At 39.7% G+C, this 19,310-nt stretch overlaps 2 protein-coding genes across 3 annotated transcripts in view; one reads left to right on the plus strand and one right to left on the minus strand.

Annotated features, from left to right (window-relative positions):
• The window catches only part of THSD7B (thrombospondin type 1 domain containing 7B), an 818,519-nt gene that overhangs the window by 795,306 nt on the left and 3,903 nt on the right, over positions 1-19,310 (plus strand). Inside the window, exons 21-27 of one of the 2 annotated variants that reach the window (XM_087858825.1) lie at positions 1,124-1,269; positions 6,359-6,518; positions 7,545-7,718; positions 7,818-7,913; positions 10,358-10,440; positions 12,481-12,673; positions 15,515-15,566. In XM_087858825.1, coding sequence (XP_087714951.1) covers positions 1,124-1,269; positions 6,359-6,518; positions 7,545-7,718; positions 7,818-7,913; positions 10,358-10,440; positions 12,481-12,673; positions 15,515-15,566 — 904 coding nt within the window. Of the gene's footprint in view, positions 1-1,123; positions 1,270-6,358; positions 6,519-7,544; positions 7,719-7,817; positions 7,914-10,357; positions 10,441-12,480; positions 12,674-15,478; positions 15,567-19,310 lie in introns of both variants that reach the window. The other variant, XM_045782780.2, reaches the window with a different exon arrangement.
• The window catches only part of LOC123782474 (uncharacterized), a 604,024-nt gene continuing 595,147 nt past the window's right edge, over positions 10,434-19,310 (minus strand). The window contains exons 9-10 of the mRNA XM_087858898.1: positions 17,920-17,973; positions 10,434-10,556 (exon numbers count right to left, since the gene is read on the minus strand). The gene's annotated coding sequence lies outside the window, so the exon portion shown is untranslated. The remainder of the gene's footprint in view (positions 10,557-17,919; positions 17,974-19,310) is intronic.

Here is a 19,310-nt window from a genome sequence, read left to right on the forward strand (position 1 = left end):
CACTTTCTGTACCTCATGCCTGGCTGACGTCTTCAGATTTCTGCTCAAAGGTCATACATTCTGCTCATGGAAATGTTCTGACTCCTTCCCAGACTGGCATATACCCACATCACATGCTCTCATGGTACCCTCTGTTTTTCTTTTTTTATCACAAATTACAATTACATAGTTAACTTTATAACAACAACGGAAGGACATCCTATTCACAGAAAATAATAATGCAACTACTTGCACATAGTACCTCATCAAAAAAAAACAAAGATTAAGGACAGGAATGAGTGGGGGAGAGAGCAAGAGAGAAACACAGACATCTAACTTCTTTAACGGGTTTATGACCTGATACCTACATGTGGCCATAAAATGACATGGGAGTCCCGCTCTTTCCTTGGCTATTCCTATTAACCAATTGCCTTTTTTTTTTTAATGAAATGCAATACCAGTATTTGAACATGTTTTTTTCAAACATCATGCCTCCTTCACATAAGCCAACAACTTCATCTTGTATTCAGTGAAAAAAAAAATTTGGCCCTAAACTGTAGGACAGTTGTCCATATTGAATTAATTCAAAAATAGTCTGGAGACTATTCCTTGGGCACCTTCCCAAGGAATTTTCTAGGGTAATTTGGGTTGTGTGCAATTTTTACCCTACTTGCTAATTTAGAACCTAACAGAAAAGATACAACTCTATTTTCAATATTTTTAATGTTGGCCTAAAATACAAGGTCTGTGAGGGCAGGAGCTACAACTGGCAATCTCATCCCTGTATCCCTAGCACATAGAAAGATGCCTGGATCATAGTAGAGCTTAATAAATATTTGCTGAATTAATTAGCATTCTCCCAGTGTTTACAGGATCAGTCTATTTGGGCAACAATACAGAGTTTGGAGTTAGGAAGACTAAAGAAGTAAAACACAGACAGAATTCCAAAACCTTAAGCATTATGCAGACCTTACATAACCTGCATATCCATAGAAACCTCACTTAAAATGGCAGAAAAACTGAGAGCCAGACGTGACAAAGTTCAGTGTATTTTAACGAATGTATGTAAGGCAGCATTCTGTTTTTTAATTCCCTTTCTAAGCCAGCCTATAAACAAAAAACCAACCCTTCCTTATCATTTTAGGTCGAATGAGCCGGACTCGATTTATCATTATGCCAACCCAAGGGGAAGGACGGCCATGCCCCACAGAGCTGACCCAGCAGAAAACCTGCCCAGTAACGCCCTGCTACAGCTGGGTCCTCGGCAACTGGTCCGCATGTAAACTGGAGGTAGGTCACGTGATGATGCTTAAAGAAATGCTTCTTAGTATGTCTAAAGCATTTGTCTGGTCAACCTACATGCTGATGGGATCAATTTCACAGCACCAAGGGCCTGGCACAATGTATTTTTATGCAATAGAGCACATGCAAAACTACAACCGAAAGACTTAACCTCATGCCCCGTGGTGTTGCTAGGAAAATAGCCATTCATTGGGCACTGATTCTAACAGGGTCCTGGGACTTTCATCCTCTTACGTATTCTCCGGAATACAATGTGATGTTCTTGGCTTGTTGAAAATACCAAAGTATTATTTAATTAGGCAAAAACCTGATGTGATGGAAATGCACAGCTTGCCGTATTTCTTAAACAGGCACTTTTAGGCTTAGATAAAATCTTGTATAGGCGCAGAAAACCAAAAAGTATGAAAGTTATATTTTAACATTATTACACGAACCAAGGTTGCTACATTTTCCTCAATGATTACTTTTTTATTGACCTGAGATATAAACGCCTAGCCCCATCATCATATATCACATACCCAGAGCTTTTGCTGGATCAGCAAGGATCGTCCACTACAGTTCTCTGTGGTTTCTCGTGTAAGAAAAAGCACATTGATTTTATTTTCTTATTTTATTAGTTTATCCTTTAGTTCATATTCCAAAGCACATTTTAATTAGGTAACAATAATTGTGATTACACGTTAAGAAATCCGCAGAGTATTCTCATGGAGATGTTTCGTGTTCCTGTCAGGATGACATTGTCATGCAGCATTACTATCTTGCAGAAGTTAAATGTCCATGTATTTTAATACGTCCCAGAGGAACAAAAATGTGTGGTACATTTGTTCAGTCTCCTTTTTACAGAAAATAAGATAACCATGCTCATTAATTCAGTAGTAACCTCATGGCTTTCGATACGAATACTTTGTCTACCAGTTGAAAATCTTTCCTAACTCTTCAGCAATTTGTAAATGCTGCTTGGAATCCCAAAAAGGAAATGGAAGGAATGTTTTTCCTTAACACTGTGATGACTGTTGACGGAGTAGAGAAAATAAACTCGAAGAATTCAGGAGCCCATTGCAGGGGAAGGGAGAGAAAAGTCTGGGGGGGGGAGGAAGAGAGGGGAGGAGGTCTGATAAAAACCCCTGCTCCAAGTCTTGCCAGGCATACAACTACTACTCTGCCTTACTTGTTCTTTCATCAACCTTCCCTTTTTATCTTCTTGGGTGTCAGGAGCCTTTTTTTTTTTTTCACACACATATCTGCCCACTTGTCCCATGGGGACATTATGGGGAAATGCCAAATGTAGTGTTTCATGTTGCTGTCACATACTGAGCTTTTGCCAGAACCATAGGAGCAAGAGCAGTGGGTTGTGAACATTCTCTGTAGAATTGCGAGTGGGGGCTGGGGCACGTGGCGTCCATTGGAGATACCCAGGCTTGGAGGCCCTGGGAGACTCTAGCGGCAAGTGTATCCAAAACTTTCAGAGCTGCTTCTGAATTCTCAATGAACTTCTTCTTGTTCACTGGTACCTCCAGCCAGGAGGAAACTCTGCAGTTAGACTTAATCCAGGCAAAGCTCTTGAAAAACATGTCTGTAGTTCATTGTTCCGGGGGCACCTTACCCAAACAGGGCCAGTCAGCCTTCTTCCCTAAGAATTTGGAATGGAATGGAAGCTGTTCGAAGACAGTGTATTTGGGAACTCTTTACCTGCCACGTTTTCCTGCCTTGTAGATAAGTAGCTCAGAAGCAAGAAGAAACAAAGAAGGTGACACAGAAAAAAAGAAGAGGCAAAAGAGAAAGGGAAGCATGATGATAGGACTTGAATTTTGCCTGAGTTTAAGCTACACTTCAGCTTTTCTTGAAGCCTAACTGTGAACTCTTTGGGAGACCGATAACCCAGTATCTTTTTCGAGGGTTGCCTTTTCTTAAATGTCTATGTTGACAGAGTTTGGAATAACTGATCAAAATACGTGTGGGCCTCTGCACACAAGGGAAGATCCCCTCTCTCACAGCTGCACTCCTGCTTCTCCTTGTCCTGGATGCCCTTGCCTGCCAGAGACAGGTTGGGCACTCATTCCCTGAAGGTGGTGGGGATGTCCAAGTGGCCCACTGCCAGCCAGTGGATCAAACCATCAGACAAGCTAACACAGGGCCCGGAGGATGTGATAGTTCGCATCTTTCATGGAAAGAGATTAGACAAGGAAGCGTTCATCCTCAGGCTTCACTTTTTTTAGTGTTTCCTAATTCTTTCTTTCCAGAGTCCTCAATTGATAACATGTATCCGCACATATGTTGATGAATGTTTTAGGAGCTCAGACTCCTGAGTCTGTCAGACTTCATTTTGATCAAGGTTCTGTCAGTTCCTAGCTCTTAAAATTTTGCCAAGTCTGTAAGCTCTCCAAGTCTGTTTTTTTTGTTGTTGTTTTTTTCCCTATCTCTGTCAGGAGAGTAGCAATGGTACCTGTTTTTCTGGGAACTTTTGGTAGGGATTACACCGTTTTAATACAGTGCTTATCATGGTACCTGACATAAATTAAGAGCTCAATAAATTGTAGTTGCTATTATAATTTTGATTAAAACTATGATTATGATTATTATCACCATCTGCCTCTCCACATCTGGTGGAGATGCCGATTCAGAGCATACAAAACACCCATTAATGATGCGGACAGCGGAGAGCCAGCGAGAGAATCCTCGCTTCCTGACAGTCTTGCTCGAAGAAGCCTGGGTCTGTTTTCAGTCTCTAGTGTGTAAAGCTTCATGAATGAGAGTGAGTGAATACTTGCTTTATGAATGAGATTATCATTCGGATACTGATTTCTCTTCATCTTATGGCTGCTGTTGTCAAAGATGGAAGAGATTAAGGTTGACTATGGATACATACTAGGTGCATATTATTGTTTGTCTTGGTTTTTAAAGGAATCCCTGATGGAGACTCGTTTTCTGTCATTTCAAACAGAACTCTGATCAACTGCATCTTTTGTTACCCGAGGTTCCAGACAGCAAATTTCAAATTTCATGCATGCCGAGGTGCCTTCAGACTCTTCTCTCCAAGCACTCAATAGCAAAACGTAGACCTCAGACAATTCTGCAATGGAGTCATCATCCGGAATAATGACTTCTAAGAGAGACCCCTCCCCTAAAAAAGAAATTCAACTTATAGTATTTTCCACTTTAGAGAGTAAACATTTACTAGAGCTAAACGAATCTGCAAATTAACTCTGACCTCTGTTTATCTCCCCAAAACCGCGCTTAGGTTCAAAATTAGGGCGCATTTCTTTTGACAGTTTCACAATAGCTAGAGAAATGATTAGAACAATTACGAAGCATTGATAAATCAGGTGTAGGAATTGCCATCTTAGAGAAACAAATGATAATTCGTGTTAAAACATCTCTAAAAGCAAAGGTGATGGCCCCAATTTATGTGCCTGTTTGGATTTTCAAGTTTTAAGTTGCTACAACTTGGAGCTCCTCTGAGTTGCACCTTTTCTTTCTTGCTAGTAGGTCCTTGAATCCTAACTTCCTTATTATGTAAAGAATTTTTCTCAGCAGCCACTCCGTACCAGCCTGTACGTCCAGCAGTCTGTCCACAACCTGCCCTTGGCACTCAGCTGCTGCTGCCCCAGTGCCTGGCCCTGGTCGGTGCTCAGCAGGCCCATTAACCTCCAGACCTGCTCCACGCCCCGGCCCACTATCCTGACTGCGTCGGTCAGTCACCTCCTTCTTTGCTCCTGCCACTCTAAAGGCCACAGCAGCTCCAAAGCCTTGGAAAGGCAGTTTCTAGCTCCTGCAGCGGGGAAGGCATGAAAAGAACATGAAGCCCAGTTTCCCAGTGCAGAGCACAGTTGCCGGACTGCCCCCTAATAATGAGTGAATGGATTAGAGCGCATGGCATCCCTGACTGCGGCAGCAGGGGTGCAGAGATGGGAGCTCGCTCTAGCTCTTTCTCCCTCCCTCTCTCCCACCATATGAGCAGTAGTCAGGAAAACCTCTAGCTCTTCCACTGACTTCTGGAATTAATGGGAACTGAGTAACACACCTTGGAAGTTTAGGGGCGTTATTGCCGGGATTGCCTCCATCCCCCACCTTCAGATGGTCTTGAGGCCTGGTGTTACCACAGGGCCCGTCTGGAAGATATGGGTGTCCAAGAAACCAGCTGTGCTTCCCTGTGAAGTTGAGGCCAGCTTGGTAACACACTCCCTTGTCTTTGCTTTCCCTCCGGTCCTGCTGTGGTTAGTTCTTTACCCTCACTCTTGCCATCCTGGGATTTGGCCTCCTTTGCATAGAAGCTCTGCCTCCTGCCCTGTTTTCTAAGGTATTTATGGAAGAACACAGCTACTATCTAAAGCTGTCCAAATATCCAGTGGACTTCTTTTTGAAGTATGAACACCTGACAAAAACTGAGGAGAAAATACTCATGAGTATCTGCCAAAAACGTTATAGTAGGAAACCTTTCATCAGGCAGATGGTTAGGTCAGCCATCCACTAAGAGCTTTCCAGTTCTAAGTTTCTGTTTCTGTGAGATACTACACACAGTTTTTTTCTAATTGCCCAGAAAAATCTGAGTGGGATTTGTATTGGTGTCTTCAAAAAACATTATTCAACACAGAAGGCATGCTGGTAAACAACTTCTTGTGGCAAGAGAGAAAATCAGTGTTTTATTGGAAACCCCAACCTAATCCATATGAGAAAGTACTGAATTCCCTACCAAAGAAAAACAAGCAAAGTGAAAGAGAAATGTATGCCCCGTGGCTGTACACGCTCTCTTGGGGAGTGATTATGGATTAGGCCATTTTAATACATACACCTAGACAAATTTCGTGTCGTTTGTTCTTTTCAGTCAATCCTGGCTGAGTTCCAAAACGAATCGTCATATTCTGAGTACATACATTCCATGGAATAAATTTGCATTTCTACTTCAGCTTCTCTATAAGCTCTAGGAGACTTGCTCAGTGATGCTTGATTGTCAACATTTGAAAGAGAACTCCCAAGAGGAGGAAGCTGCTGATTTTCTTGGGCAAGACGTGGCAAGAACCAAAAAACTGGGAGATGCTAAGTGTTTGGGTAATTCTGACAGTATCCTTTCCTTTAATAGGGTGGAGACTGTGGGGAAGGAGTCCAGATCCGCCACCTGTCCTGTGTGGTCCACAACGGTTCAATCTCTCACTCGGCTATAAGTGTAGCTGAGGCACTGTGTGGAGAAATGCCCTTTCAGTACAGCATCCTGAGACAGCCGTGTTCTGTGCCTTGCCCAGGTATGCAGTTTTAAATGATTGCGAGGGACTTCGCTGGTGATTTTCAAATTCTTTTTTTATTTTTATTACTGGAGAAGCTCTTGTGGGAATTGAAATTTTGAATTAACCACAATTAAAAATGCAATAAAGTTATCACTTTGGAAGGTCCCCACAGCTTCAATGGAGGCGAAGTAGGTAAGAGGCAAAAAAAAAAAAAAAAAAAAAACACTAGACTTGGAAATTTAAGAATGAAGTTAGAATTTTGTCACCTCACTGGTGTTTTATCAGGGACATAGAGTCTAGTGCCTTGGACAGATGCTGCTCTATCTAGAAGATGTGTTACTAATGCCTTACCTGACAGTATCTAGTACCCTGGCCAGCACGCAAAAAATGCTGACTGGATCCTTGAGTTGTTGAACCCCTGATAGATGGTTTGGTGGCAGCAAGTAAGGCTGTAGGTTCATGAAAGTATTCTGTCATCGTGAAGGTCATTAGTAGTTACATATAATGTATGAGCTGATTTTAATCCTAATAACCAACCTAGCTTGTGTGGCCTAAGTTTAAGGTGGCTGAATATATACACACGTGTGTAAACACATATTGTGTGTGTATATATATGTACATATGTATGTTTAAAAATTCTTTAGTCTCATACTCCACTTCTGAGACCAACTTCTTCCCTTTATATGGTTTCTGTGAATGTCTGTTTTGTGACATTGTGTCTCTTTGAAAACTGAGTTACTATTTTGAAGAGTTTATTATTACTAGAAGACACATGGTGTCCTCTAGATAAGACTACCATGACTCGAAGTGAAGTAGTGGCAATTTCGTTTTTGGTATTTTCTTGCTAACCTAGATCAAACCATAAATCATCGTTCGTGGTATATTCTAAGTGGAAAATTGGTTAAGGTATAGGGTATAGTGTGTACAGCCCACACAGATCACTGTGCCGTCACCACAAATGTCACTGTGCACCCTGTCCGTGTAAACGTTCTCAAGTGCTAGTCTTCATGTTATTTTCCTTGCTCTGTTGTACACAATATCCAGGAGACTGCCACTTAACGGAATGGTCAGAGTGGAGCCCGTGTGAATTAACCTGCATCAATGGAAGAAGTTTCGAGACAATGGGCCGCCAATCTAGGTCAAGGACATTCATAGTCCAGTCTTTTGAGAACCAAGACAGCTGCCCCCAGCAGGTTCTAGAAACACGCCCTTGTACAGGTACCAAGAGCGCTTTTCGATTCTCAGCCTTGATTGATCAATGCTTATTCTATTTTATGTGAGGTGTAATAGAACCGCTGTTATCGTATTTACTTGCAGGAGGCAAATGTTATCACTACACATGGAAAGCAAGTCTTTGGAACAATAATGAACGAACTGTATGGTGCCAACGTTCAGATGGCATTAATGTCACAGGTATTCCTGCCTAAGATTTGTGTGGGCACTTCAGAAAGATCTCTGAGTGTTGCTGTTTGTGAGAAGAATTAGCTTACAAGTTATAAGCAAGAGAAGACTGGGCAGGTGGCCTTAGATGATCCCCATAGCAAATTGTCATTAGACCTTGTTTTGTTTTAAATTTGTAATTGAAGTATACTTGGCATATAACATTAAATTAGATTTAGGTGTACAACGTAGTGATCTAATCATATATAAGATGCCCACCATGATAACTGCGTTAATTTTATTGACTATATTCCCTATGCTGCATTTTTCTTCCCTGTGACTTATTTTGTAACTAGAAATTTGTACCTTTTAATCCTCTTCACCCATTTCATCTAACCCACCCCCACCCCACCTTTGGCAACTACCAGTCTGTTTTCTAAGTCTGGTTCTTTCTTCATTTGTTCTGTTTTTGGATTCTATGGATAAGTGAAATCAGATGGTATTTGTCTTCTTCTGTTTTGCTTATTTCACTTAGCATAATACCCTCCAGGTCCATCCGTGTTGTTACAAATGGCAAGACTTCGTTCTTATGGCTGAGTAATAGACCTTTGCATTTTAGAAAGCAAACAGTTTTGCAAAGACCCATAATCTATTCAACAAATTGCACAGTAAAATTTCCTTAAATATCATGTTCTGAGACAAGAGCTGAAAAAGACACATGAGAGTTTAAAACAACAGTCTCTGAAGTTTTAAACCATGTACCTTCCCAGTAAAAAGTTATTGACGACATATCTCAACATTCTATTCTGTATGATGCTACCGTCTCATATTATAAAACATACAAAAGTTGAAAATAAAAGGGTGGATAAAGATAATATATATTTGTTAATGGTGCAAAAAAAAACCCCTCTTTTGCTGTAAATTATTTGTATCATGCAATGGAAACTTGGTTTTGGATATTTTGCTAGTCGTTATTTAAATATAGACAGAGCAAAGTTTTCCTTACTCAATCTGATTATACAAATGATCTCGATTTTAAAGTTTTTTGAGTGCCTTCTCAGTGAACGTTGTCATTGTTTTTACTGCTCCTGCAGCCAACAGAGCATATCTTATCAATGAGAGAATTTCTATCCTTCTGTAGGAATTGAAGAATTGTCAGCTTCATCTTGTTTGCCTATATTTGCGTGATTGGATTCCCTTTAATCCCTAGTTTATCCATACATTAACTTATTTTAAGCAGCTTGCCCATTCTGTAAGTTATTGTTGCAACTAAGTACACCGTAACTCTGCTGAAGCAGGACCACCACAGGCAGCATCCCTGCAGCACGCCGAGAGTTGAGGGCACACGATCAAGTTCTCCTCCGTGTATTTGTTGCACGGCCCCGGCCGTCCATGGATGAGCTCAGGTTATCACTAGCAGCTGCTAAGTATTACAGGTTCATTTCATTTTTTAAATTTAAACAAAATATTGTATGAGCTATACAAATTCCAGTAGTTTCTAGCCAATTCCTTAGAGATTCTCCCCCCCCCAGCAGTACAAGACCATGTGGTTATCGCCACTAATGTCCAAATTATCCATTTCACATGTAGGTGTAATTCTAGACTTTAGGGATTTTTTGTTTTTTCCCTGTGGGGATTTTTATTCTTTCAGTAACACTAGGAATTACACAAATATGTTTCCTATACCATTTTAGGCTCTAAAGCTTTATTGGGTAACAATTATAGTAAGGTAAAAGCTAGAATCTATATCACATAAATACAACTTAACTACTGTCCTCAAATACATCAGGGTCTTAGCCTGGTACCTGCATCCCGAAAGGCATGACTAATATGTAAACGACTGCAGATTAGAGAGACATTGTTCCATCCATTTACTCAAAAATATTTAATACCTGCATCATTTGTATGACTGCCTCTCCCGGACCTTAAACATTTCCTTTTAAAAATGTGTCAAACTCCAGATGTGAGTGTGTGTGTGTGTGTATGCATTCTGGTTGAGAGACATTTTAAAGTTTTACCAAAGAGCTTGCTATCGCGGTCCGTGAATCTACCCATGGCATTCTTTTAGCATTGGTCGTTGCCAATTGGCTTATTGCCTAGTTGGAAAATTTGGAAAATAATATACATAGATTGGGTCTTGGAGCAGATATATTTTCTGCTCCTGAACTTAAATTGAAATTTCATCCGTTCTTTTCCTGATCCTGGCCCGGCACACAGATGTTGCCCTCAAGAGAGAATGACATTGCCAATGAGCAGGTACAAAAACTACTGCAGCCATCTTGTTAGCAGAGCCTCCCATCTTGAACAGTCCTTCCTAGAGTAATCAATAAAATACAGCTGGACCGTGTGTCAGCAAATGAGTATAAAAAAGAATGTTACAGAGTGGCCAGTGCCAGAGAGGAAAACAATTTTTTTTTAATATTATAGAAAAGTCCACACATGATGGTGGGTTTTTGTGTTATTTGTTTTTTTTGTAGGAGGCTGCTCGCCTCAGGCACGTCCTGCTGCTATCCGGCAGTGTAATCCGGCCTGCAGAAAACCTTTCTCCTACTGTACACAGGTGAGTCCTGTACTGGAGCCTTCTAGACCGTTAGCTGCTGTCTTCTGCATAATGCCCTTGGGTGTTTTCCAGTAGGCTACAGCCCCGGCAGCGGTTCCATGTGCTCACGGTACCATCTAGAGGAATTTGCAGGAATAATCACAGCTATTAAGGAATTTTTTTAAACAGGGCCATGTCTTAAGGCTATAGCCAAATCTGCCTTGCAGATAGCTAATTGATATTAGCCTTGCTTATCAATAAATGTTCTGTTGATTAATTCTTTCATTATTACCCTTTCAGCTACCCAAACTATTTTGAAAGATCTTATCAATGTTCATATTTGCTAATTAAATTGATTACACTAGTATGAGTAAATTTTCAGTTCATTTAAAATAAGTTAAATATTTGGCTATGAAGAAAAATTATGTATGCACATGCGCACCCTTTTTTTTAAAGAACTCTTTTCGATTCTTCTCCCTTAACTCCCATTTACCACTGCTCAGGAATTAATGCAGAATGTGCAATGTATTCTAATCAATGGCACTCATAGCAAACAGGGCATAAATCAAGTTATGTCATGTTCCTTAAAGAAACAGTTTATGTGCTCTTTCCAAAAATGGTATGGATGAAAGTAATTCAAGCCCTCAATCCTATTTTATGGCGCTTTCACTTCAAGGTGGGTTAATTCTTTACCACAGGAAAGCTAGTGCCTAAGCTTACAGAGCAGAAAAGAGGTCAGCAACAACTTCATATGCTAATCAGGTTTGCAAAATAGAAGGTGTAGCTTTTCACCAACTGTCTGGATACCCTCTTTAATAAAACATAAGTAAGTACCTTTTGCCTTGAACTTTTGGCACATGTGATTGGTTACAGCTTTTCACTTCAACTAGACGTGATATTGTCTTAATTAGCTCGCTATTGAACACGGTGTAATATCTTCAAATGAAATGCTGTAATGTTATAGGAATGTTGCCTTTCACTAAACAATGGACAATTATTAATTTTACCCTACCTTTCTGACCTTTTCCTTTTGTAGAAGATTGAGGGGCCCTCCTTAGGTTTAGTATCGCTCCTTAAAATTGTGTGTTCAGTTAATAATCGATGACCCAAATATATCGGTCCTTACAAATCACCCAGACTTGAGCGGCTATGTGAGACTAGGGTTTGTTCCAAAATTGCCAAATAGTTTCAGGTAAGACACCCCTACAGTGGAGTCATACAGATTCATAATTTTATGCCTAACTTGTTCTAATGTCTTTACGTTTGCTGGAGGACAGAAGAGCAATTATTTTCAGTTTCGCTTCTAGAGACCGAAAGAAATCTTTGTTATATCTCACCCTAGCCAGCATCTTGGAGAGGTTTATTGTACATGAAATTGAGCAGGAATTCACAGAGAAACATGAAGGACACATTGTCACACTGCCAACTAAAAATGCGATGTCGTGTGACCCTCCAAGGAAGAATGTGGGACATGAGCCTTTGGTGAAGTCTTTTTTCTCCACCTAGGCTGCCCTCCTTGAGTAAAGAACCAAGGCTGCAAGCAGAGAGGTAGTTCAGACTAGTCAGTGATCAATGGTAGAAGGTGGTAAGCCACAGTCAGCAGCTGGTGCGGCAACAGACATCAAAGGGCACAAAGCCCAAAGGCTACGTCCATAATCCCCGTTGTTTTACTTCTCAGCATCAAGGGCAGCAGGTTGGAGTGATGGGGCAGGAATTTGAAACAGTTTGGGGGCGGGAGGGAGAGTGGAGGATAATTTGATTAAATGCCTTAAACATCTCTGTAAGAGAGAAAAGGGTAGAGTTAATGACCTCTGTTGACAAAGAATTGTGATTTCTGACTTGGAAGGCATGAAAATTGTCAACCTGTGGAAAAATCTGATGATGCATTTAAGGGCTGACTTTGGAATTCGCAATAAAGAACTGCTTGGTTTTTAAGCTCTTTGGCAACTCGGTTGCTGAAAAACCCCAAGTTGCCATAACACATCACACAGGTATTAAGTGATTATTCCAACGTTTACACTGTTCTTTTTCATCACCGTATAACTATTTTGTGTGCTGTAGGGTGGAGTCTGCGGCTGTGAGAAGGGCTATACGGAGATCATGAGATCAAATGGTTTCCTGGATTACTGCATGAAAGTACCCGGCTCAGAGGATAAAAAAGCTGACGTGAAGAACCTCGCAGGAAAAAACAGACCTGTGAATTCAAAGATACATGACATTTTTAAAGGATGGTCACTTCAACCCCTTGATCCAGGTACATTTCAATTAAGAGTAAGAAATATACATGTACTCGTGGGGCGTTGGGGTTCATATTGTCACCACTGCTTATGACATAAAGAATGGAGGGAAGGAGAAAAAGAGGCAAGACTGAAGAGGTGGTGTGGTCCAATTCAAGGTTTCTCAAATTTGAATGCCAAAAACGGGTAGTCCCTTTTAGTGTAAAATGTTCTCATGGATGGTTGAGGAGAAGTCTCTTTCAACCCCAGTCTAAGAAGTACAGAATTGAGTCCCCAGAATGTTAACCGTTAAAATTATCTTCTCATTGTAAATTACCTCTGCAAGGAAGAATGCCATTATAACTGTGAATTTGTGTATATAATTGAAATTAAAAGCAAAAAGTTAGATCAAGAACCTGCAGATACCTTAGGAACTGTCTAGGGACCCTATGTGGTTTGAGAAATGCTGGTGGAACAGTAAAGATCCTTAATTTCAGACACAGACCTTGGCATCAAGGCTCAGAATGTACCTGTTCTGTGATTGATTTCGTAAATGAGGAACTAGGTCCAAAGACACCTGCCTTGCAGGACATTAGAAGCTTTCTGTGCATCCTGTCAGTCATTCTGTGCGGGTTGTATTGAGTGCACGATCTCATTAGGTTGCAAAAACCTAATGATTTTGAGAATAGGAGTCTGAAACTGTGAAAATGAATTTGACCAAGGTCCTACCACCAGTAAGTGAGAGGATGATTTGAAAGGCAGGTTGCAGCATTTGTCTCAGCTCCCTTACGAAGTATGCAGAAAACGAAAGCAAGATTCTCGGTGCTAATCATATATACCTTTGCTAGGAAACAAAATGCACTAATAACTAAGCAAAGTGGCCTAACGGCATGGAGAGGGAAGACGTCGACAGAGCTCAGGCAAAACATACCCTGGGAGTTTCCTGCCAGGCTTATCAAAAGTGTCTTAATGATATGTTTAGATGAAGCAAAAACCAGAGCCCAGGCCCAAAGGACACTAGATCAGATGTACGCTCCTCAGCCCTCTTTTCAGGATGACCACAGTATGTTAATCGTTTCTGATTCTATGTCTGGGCATGCCATAGGTGTTTTAAAACATCTCATTTTGTGATTAAATTAGCAGTAGCTTCAAATCTGAAGGAAGGGTAGTAGGAAATGTAGCCAGGCTCACCCATTGCCTGTACAGCCCAGTTCAGGAAAAGAATTCGGGGGAGGTCCTTGGCCTTTGGGGGCTAATTAAAACATCAATGGAGGCATGTATGTGAATACACATATGTATGTGTTTTTCTCATGTTCAGAGCGTAAATTGGAGCAACCTCTAGAAAGACATTTAGGCAATATGCATCTTACAGTTTGACCTATCATACAAATATATACATCTATACTAAATGATGTTTGTTACAAATGCTTGTTATAAAGATTAGTGGAAAAATATTATCTAATATGCCTCACATTAAAGAGAACGAGACCTGCCTTACAACCTAGCATAGGAAATTGTTTTAAAAGTACAAAATATGTGCCATTTGTATCTCAAAAATGTGTATGCATGTACTCATCGGTTTGCATATACAAAGGAAACTCAAAGCTAAAGGAAAGGAAAATGGTAAGTGGTAGCTCCCGGCTTGGGAATTGAGAGAGGGTAGCAGGGTGACTCATTTTTCACTACACATCTTTTTTTTAATAGTTTCTTTTTATAAAAAGTTATATTCAAGTAACATGGACCACACACCTCTACACTGCGGATTTAAAAGTTCTGGAGCCTCCAAATACTTCAGCTCCGTGAGGTTTAGGAGTAAAAAGATGAAAGGTGCTTTTTCACTCAGTGCAGACTTTTTTTTTTCCCCAATGTAAAAAACTCAGAAGAGGGGATTTCATGATTAGTGTTTCAAAGAGATCAGAATCAAAGCTTTGTTAAAAGTTTCATGACCATAGAAAAATATCATTACTACACTGAAACCTCATTCTAAAACCTAACTGAGGCTTTAAAGTGTCTTGTAAGCAAAAAGTGTAATGGGAAGTGACAATATAATTGAATGTAATTGTGATTTTATTCCAAACAAGTGTTGTGTACAATAGATTTTGATATTTGAAAGGCTTCTGTGGGATGAACAACTAAGATGCTGATATGTTTTTTTGGACCTGCAGTTAATTACATTCATGTAGTATAATGAATCTTCTGTGTGTCTTTCAGGAAGGAAGGCAGCTCCTTGGGAATGCTAAGGCATTTTCTTTCTCAGTCAACTGTGCTCACATAAACAGAAAACCATACATAGACTCAAGTTATACGTAACATAGTAAAAAAAAAAAAAATTCACAAAATAGATTTGGTTTTATTTTTCTAAATTCTGGCAGATAGGACATCAAAATAATGTCTATACTTGTACATGTGTGGTTATAATTTGACATAATTTGGTGAATTTATTACCTTATTTGGGCATGTAGTTTTTATTCCCTTGACATCATTTTTCACCAAAAGTGGTGATAGCCTCTTAATTTTTTGCTTCTGTGTTGTCAAAATGTATTGCAGTCCTTTTTGTATTACATGTACAAGACAATGCACCCATAAAAATACATTTTTAAAAATTTTTTATCTAAAAAAAATAGCCTGAAAATTGTTAGATTTTATGAAGTAATGATTACTGGTGTGTGTTGAGAAAAATTTGATAGACTGTTTTTCACCTTTGTTGGAGGTTTTCTAGCTGTCACATATGGGTAGGGTTCCACCACGATTGTGACTTATGCCAGTCTCAGAAATCAGATAAATAATTCAAATGAGAAAACTTGTGTATGCTAAGCTTGTTATTTAATCTCTATCTTAAACAGATGGCCGAGTAAAAATTTGGGTTTATGGCGTTTCAGGTGGAGGTTTTCTTATCATGATTTTCCTGGTCTTTACTTCCTACCTTCTTTGGTAAGTACTACCTAGCAAAACATTTATACTCCATGTTCTGATAGGGGACGTATTATATGGAAAGATCCTTGGCCGTTATAACTGGACCCTTAAGCCACAAATAATTATCAACAGTAGAATAGTCGAAATCATCTGTCTTTCCTGTCCTTATTTGACATAACCTTCTTTTATGTGGTTTTTCAAATAATATCAGAAGAGAAAAATCATTAGTGAGGACTTTCCCATTTTGGTATTTTGATTATTTTTCAGCTTTGCATCTTAGCATCTCTTAGTACCTCCTAGGGACTGATACTGGGCTCCCAGCCCCAGTGATTCTGATTTAATTAGTCTTGCCTGTGGCCAGGTCATCCGGATATTTAAAAGCATCTCAGGTAATGCTAAAATGCAGCTAAGGCTAAGAGCTATTACTCTAGAGAATTCTAATTCTTGACCTGTCTTGACCAGTGGGTTCAAACAACCTGGTTAGTCCATTTTAAATAAATAGTAGAGCCAGGTGTTCATCCACCTTGACCAGATAGAAAATAATTTTCTGTCAATTCCAGGAACCCCATTTTGTAAGTGACTTGTTCCTGAAAATTTTTAGAAACTGATGATTGGTTTACTGTACAGAATATATTTTAGTTGATGAGCTGCTCTTGAAACCAGACAAAAGTAAATACATTTGAATGTTTTCATTAGCTTCCAAAGCAAAATTTAAGGATTTCTTTTTATTTTCATGAGATCAAAGTGTGACTTTGGTTTTTTTTCCCTCCAAATTGAAATATTTATATTCATCATCTATTAAACTATTTCCTTCAGAATGTTTACCCCCATTTTAATCTCAATTCAAATCCTTTGTACATTTAGCCTCAAATTCTGTTTCCAAGGTTTTACAGGTTTATAAATTTTTGCTCTGGATCAGTGAAAATTAGTGAAGAAAATAAGATGACTTTAAATCTTTCTGCCACCTATAGTGCAAGAAACCAAACCTCCAAAAATTGGATTTCTATCCAACTAATGTTTCCTTAGTGCTGTGGTAAAAAGTAACACCTTTGGTTAGTCCTCCACCCTATCATCAAGTGATTTGACCAATTTTTATGTCTCAGTTGATAAATTTTGTGTGTGTTCCTAGATCCTGTCTTAATGAACAAATGTGAAGTTGAAAGACTTGTATGAGGTTCAGAGTGATCAGACGCATTCATCACTAGGAAAGATGGAGGAGAAGGTCTTATACTGCAACAAAAGACAGGAAGGTTTGACAGATGAGAAACTTCTCCAAAAGTAATGGCCCAAACAGTGTAAGGGAATAAGCTAGTTTGTTCTTCTGTAAAAGCTTGGATGTAGCATCATTGTTAATTTTTAATCTCTTAGGTATTTCAGGGAAGAGGGAACCACAGAATTGGGAATGTAGTAGTTGATAGTAACAGTCATTGTTTCCCTTTTTACATCTCTCTATTCCGTCAATAATTAACAAATATTTATTGAGGTCCTTTCTGAATGACTCTAAACTCTGGGGATTAATTAGGTACATATCACTGAATTCTCGAAACCGTTTTCTAGAGAATTTTTTAAAGATCAATGCAATTTTCCCTTACCTTTTAGTGACCAAATTACATCAATATTTATGTACAGTATTTCTCACATCTATTTTTTTCATCTTCGGTGCTTGACTTTAGTCATCCCCCTTTGGGAGTAGCACAATAGCTACGTATTTGGACTCGAATGTTCCTTTCTGCTGTCTACAGCCAAATTAGTCTCCCTAAACTTTGGCCAGATGATCAGCCCCTCTCCCACTCGGACACCAGCAGTGGCTTGCTTTCTTTCTTTGACAGCAAAATGGAAGTCATGTGTTGGCTGCCTACCCAAAGTCTTCCACAACTGAAGCCTAAACGATCCTTGCAATTTCATTAGTTTCCCTATACCTTTGCTAGTGTGTGGTGGGGTATAGGCCCAAATCTCTTTAAAGTGGTAACTTTTCTACTGGAATATTTAATCCATATGTTTAGTTCTACATTACCATCTATCCTCTATTAGTTCATTATAATATACTCATTTTCTGTACTTTCCTAACAGAGGTTGTGTCCATCTTTCAGATCACTTCGTCATTGCTTTAATCTCCCTTTCCACAGGTTCAGTTTTTCATCTCTAAGTTGTTGAGGTACAGCACTTTTAGTCTGTTTGTGTTGCTGTTTCAGAGGTTTTCTCCCAAGACCCCACGTACCCATTCACATGTATTAGGGAAGTCCACCATTTTATTTGTATTGTGCATGTCTATGATGTATTTTTTATATTATAAACTTATAAGTACTGAATATAAGGCTACAATCTCTTTCTGAAAGATAATTTCTTGAGAGAAGTATATCAGGGTACTTACTAATTTTGCAAGGAGCCTTCTGCTTCCAGGGTTTCCTCCTTCTATCCCATTCATCTAGAATGAATTTTCACTGTTAGCTATTGACACTCTATTGGTTCTTCTCAGTAAAATGCAAATACCAGCATTTTCCCACCAAACAGTCTGGAATAACTTGTCCATTCTTCCTCCTCTCTGGCATTTACTCTAGGCTGTGATTATGGTGGTTTCTTCAGTATCTTCCTCCCCTACCACCCAAAGTAGCATAGTGGATGAATAAATGAGTATTTTGCATAGGTTGCTGTTTCAGTCCTCACAAAAATCTACCAAGTTGTTGATTTTATCGACCCATTTTAAAGAGAGCTAAGTTATTGAACTTTTCTAAGGTCATCAGCCTGGTAAAATCACCTCCAGGTTTGCCTAGCCCGAGAGCTTAATGCTCTTTCCACTGGTCTTCTAGTCTGCAATTTTTCTCTTGAGTGATCCTAAAAACTCTGTAGTGGCTACAGCTTTCATATTTTTTAGAGGCTCCTTGTTTCCCAAGTAAGCTATAGACCTGGGAACGGACCTATTGATATCAGAACACATACCATTTACTGTTACGTATGAGCTGCCTAAAGAGTCCAAATAGATACTTTCATGGCATTTACTTCTATTAAATAGCTTGCAGAGGAGTCAGAAGAGGACAGTTCTGGAGATTTTATATTTTCTCCCCCAAAAGAAAAGGCTTAGGACAAGAGAAATGCTATAATATGCCAGGCCTTAGGTGTATACTTTAGATGAAAGCAATTTATAATAAAACTTAGAAATGCTTTTGAGAAAATATAGAAAAATAGTCTTCTTAAGGACCACTTCGTTCAGATATAACCCTTTGTACAGCTACCATTAGTGCTCGAAGTTTTTGAAATATTACTGATGCCCGTGCTCCCCTGGCAGTAAAGATCCATGAGGCAATTTAGCGAAGATGAGCACCGGGTGAGCTTGTAGTTAATCTAGATATAGTGCCAGAAAATTGCTCCACCTAACTACAGCATATCCATCCTGCCCTGCCCAAGTTTGAGAGTAGGGCCCCCACTTCCAGAGGCTCTGCCCTCATGAGTGGCTGCCTAAACCAAACACCATTTCAGGCTTTCATCAAGCTATTTCATCTCTACTGCCTTGGGGATGGGTTCTTGGGGCTTGAAGTCAATGGTGCCGTTAAGTCCCAGCAGTTGCCTGTCAATTCATCATCAGCTTGCTTTTCTGGCTTCATGGGTTTATCCTCGGCTAAAATGCAAGTGATCATGGAAGAGGTCACTTTAAATGTGTGGCATGCAATGGTCTCTTACAGCCAGTGTTGCGTAACAGCTTTATCCCTGTGCCAACCCTGAAACTGGTGGTGGCTGTCAGGAGTGCTCCATTAGGAAGAGTTATGA

This window comes from Ursus americanus, chromosome 1 (assembly GCF_024610735.1).
Source record: "Ursus americanus isolate L20-20 chromosome 1, mUrsAme1.1.p, whole genome shotgun sequence".
NCBI classification, from domain to species: Eukaryota; Metazoa; Chordata; class Mammalia; order Carnivora; family Ursidae; genus Ursus; species Ursus americanus.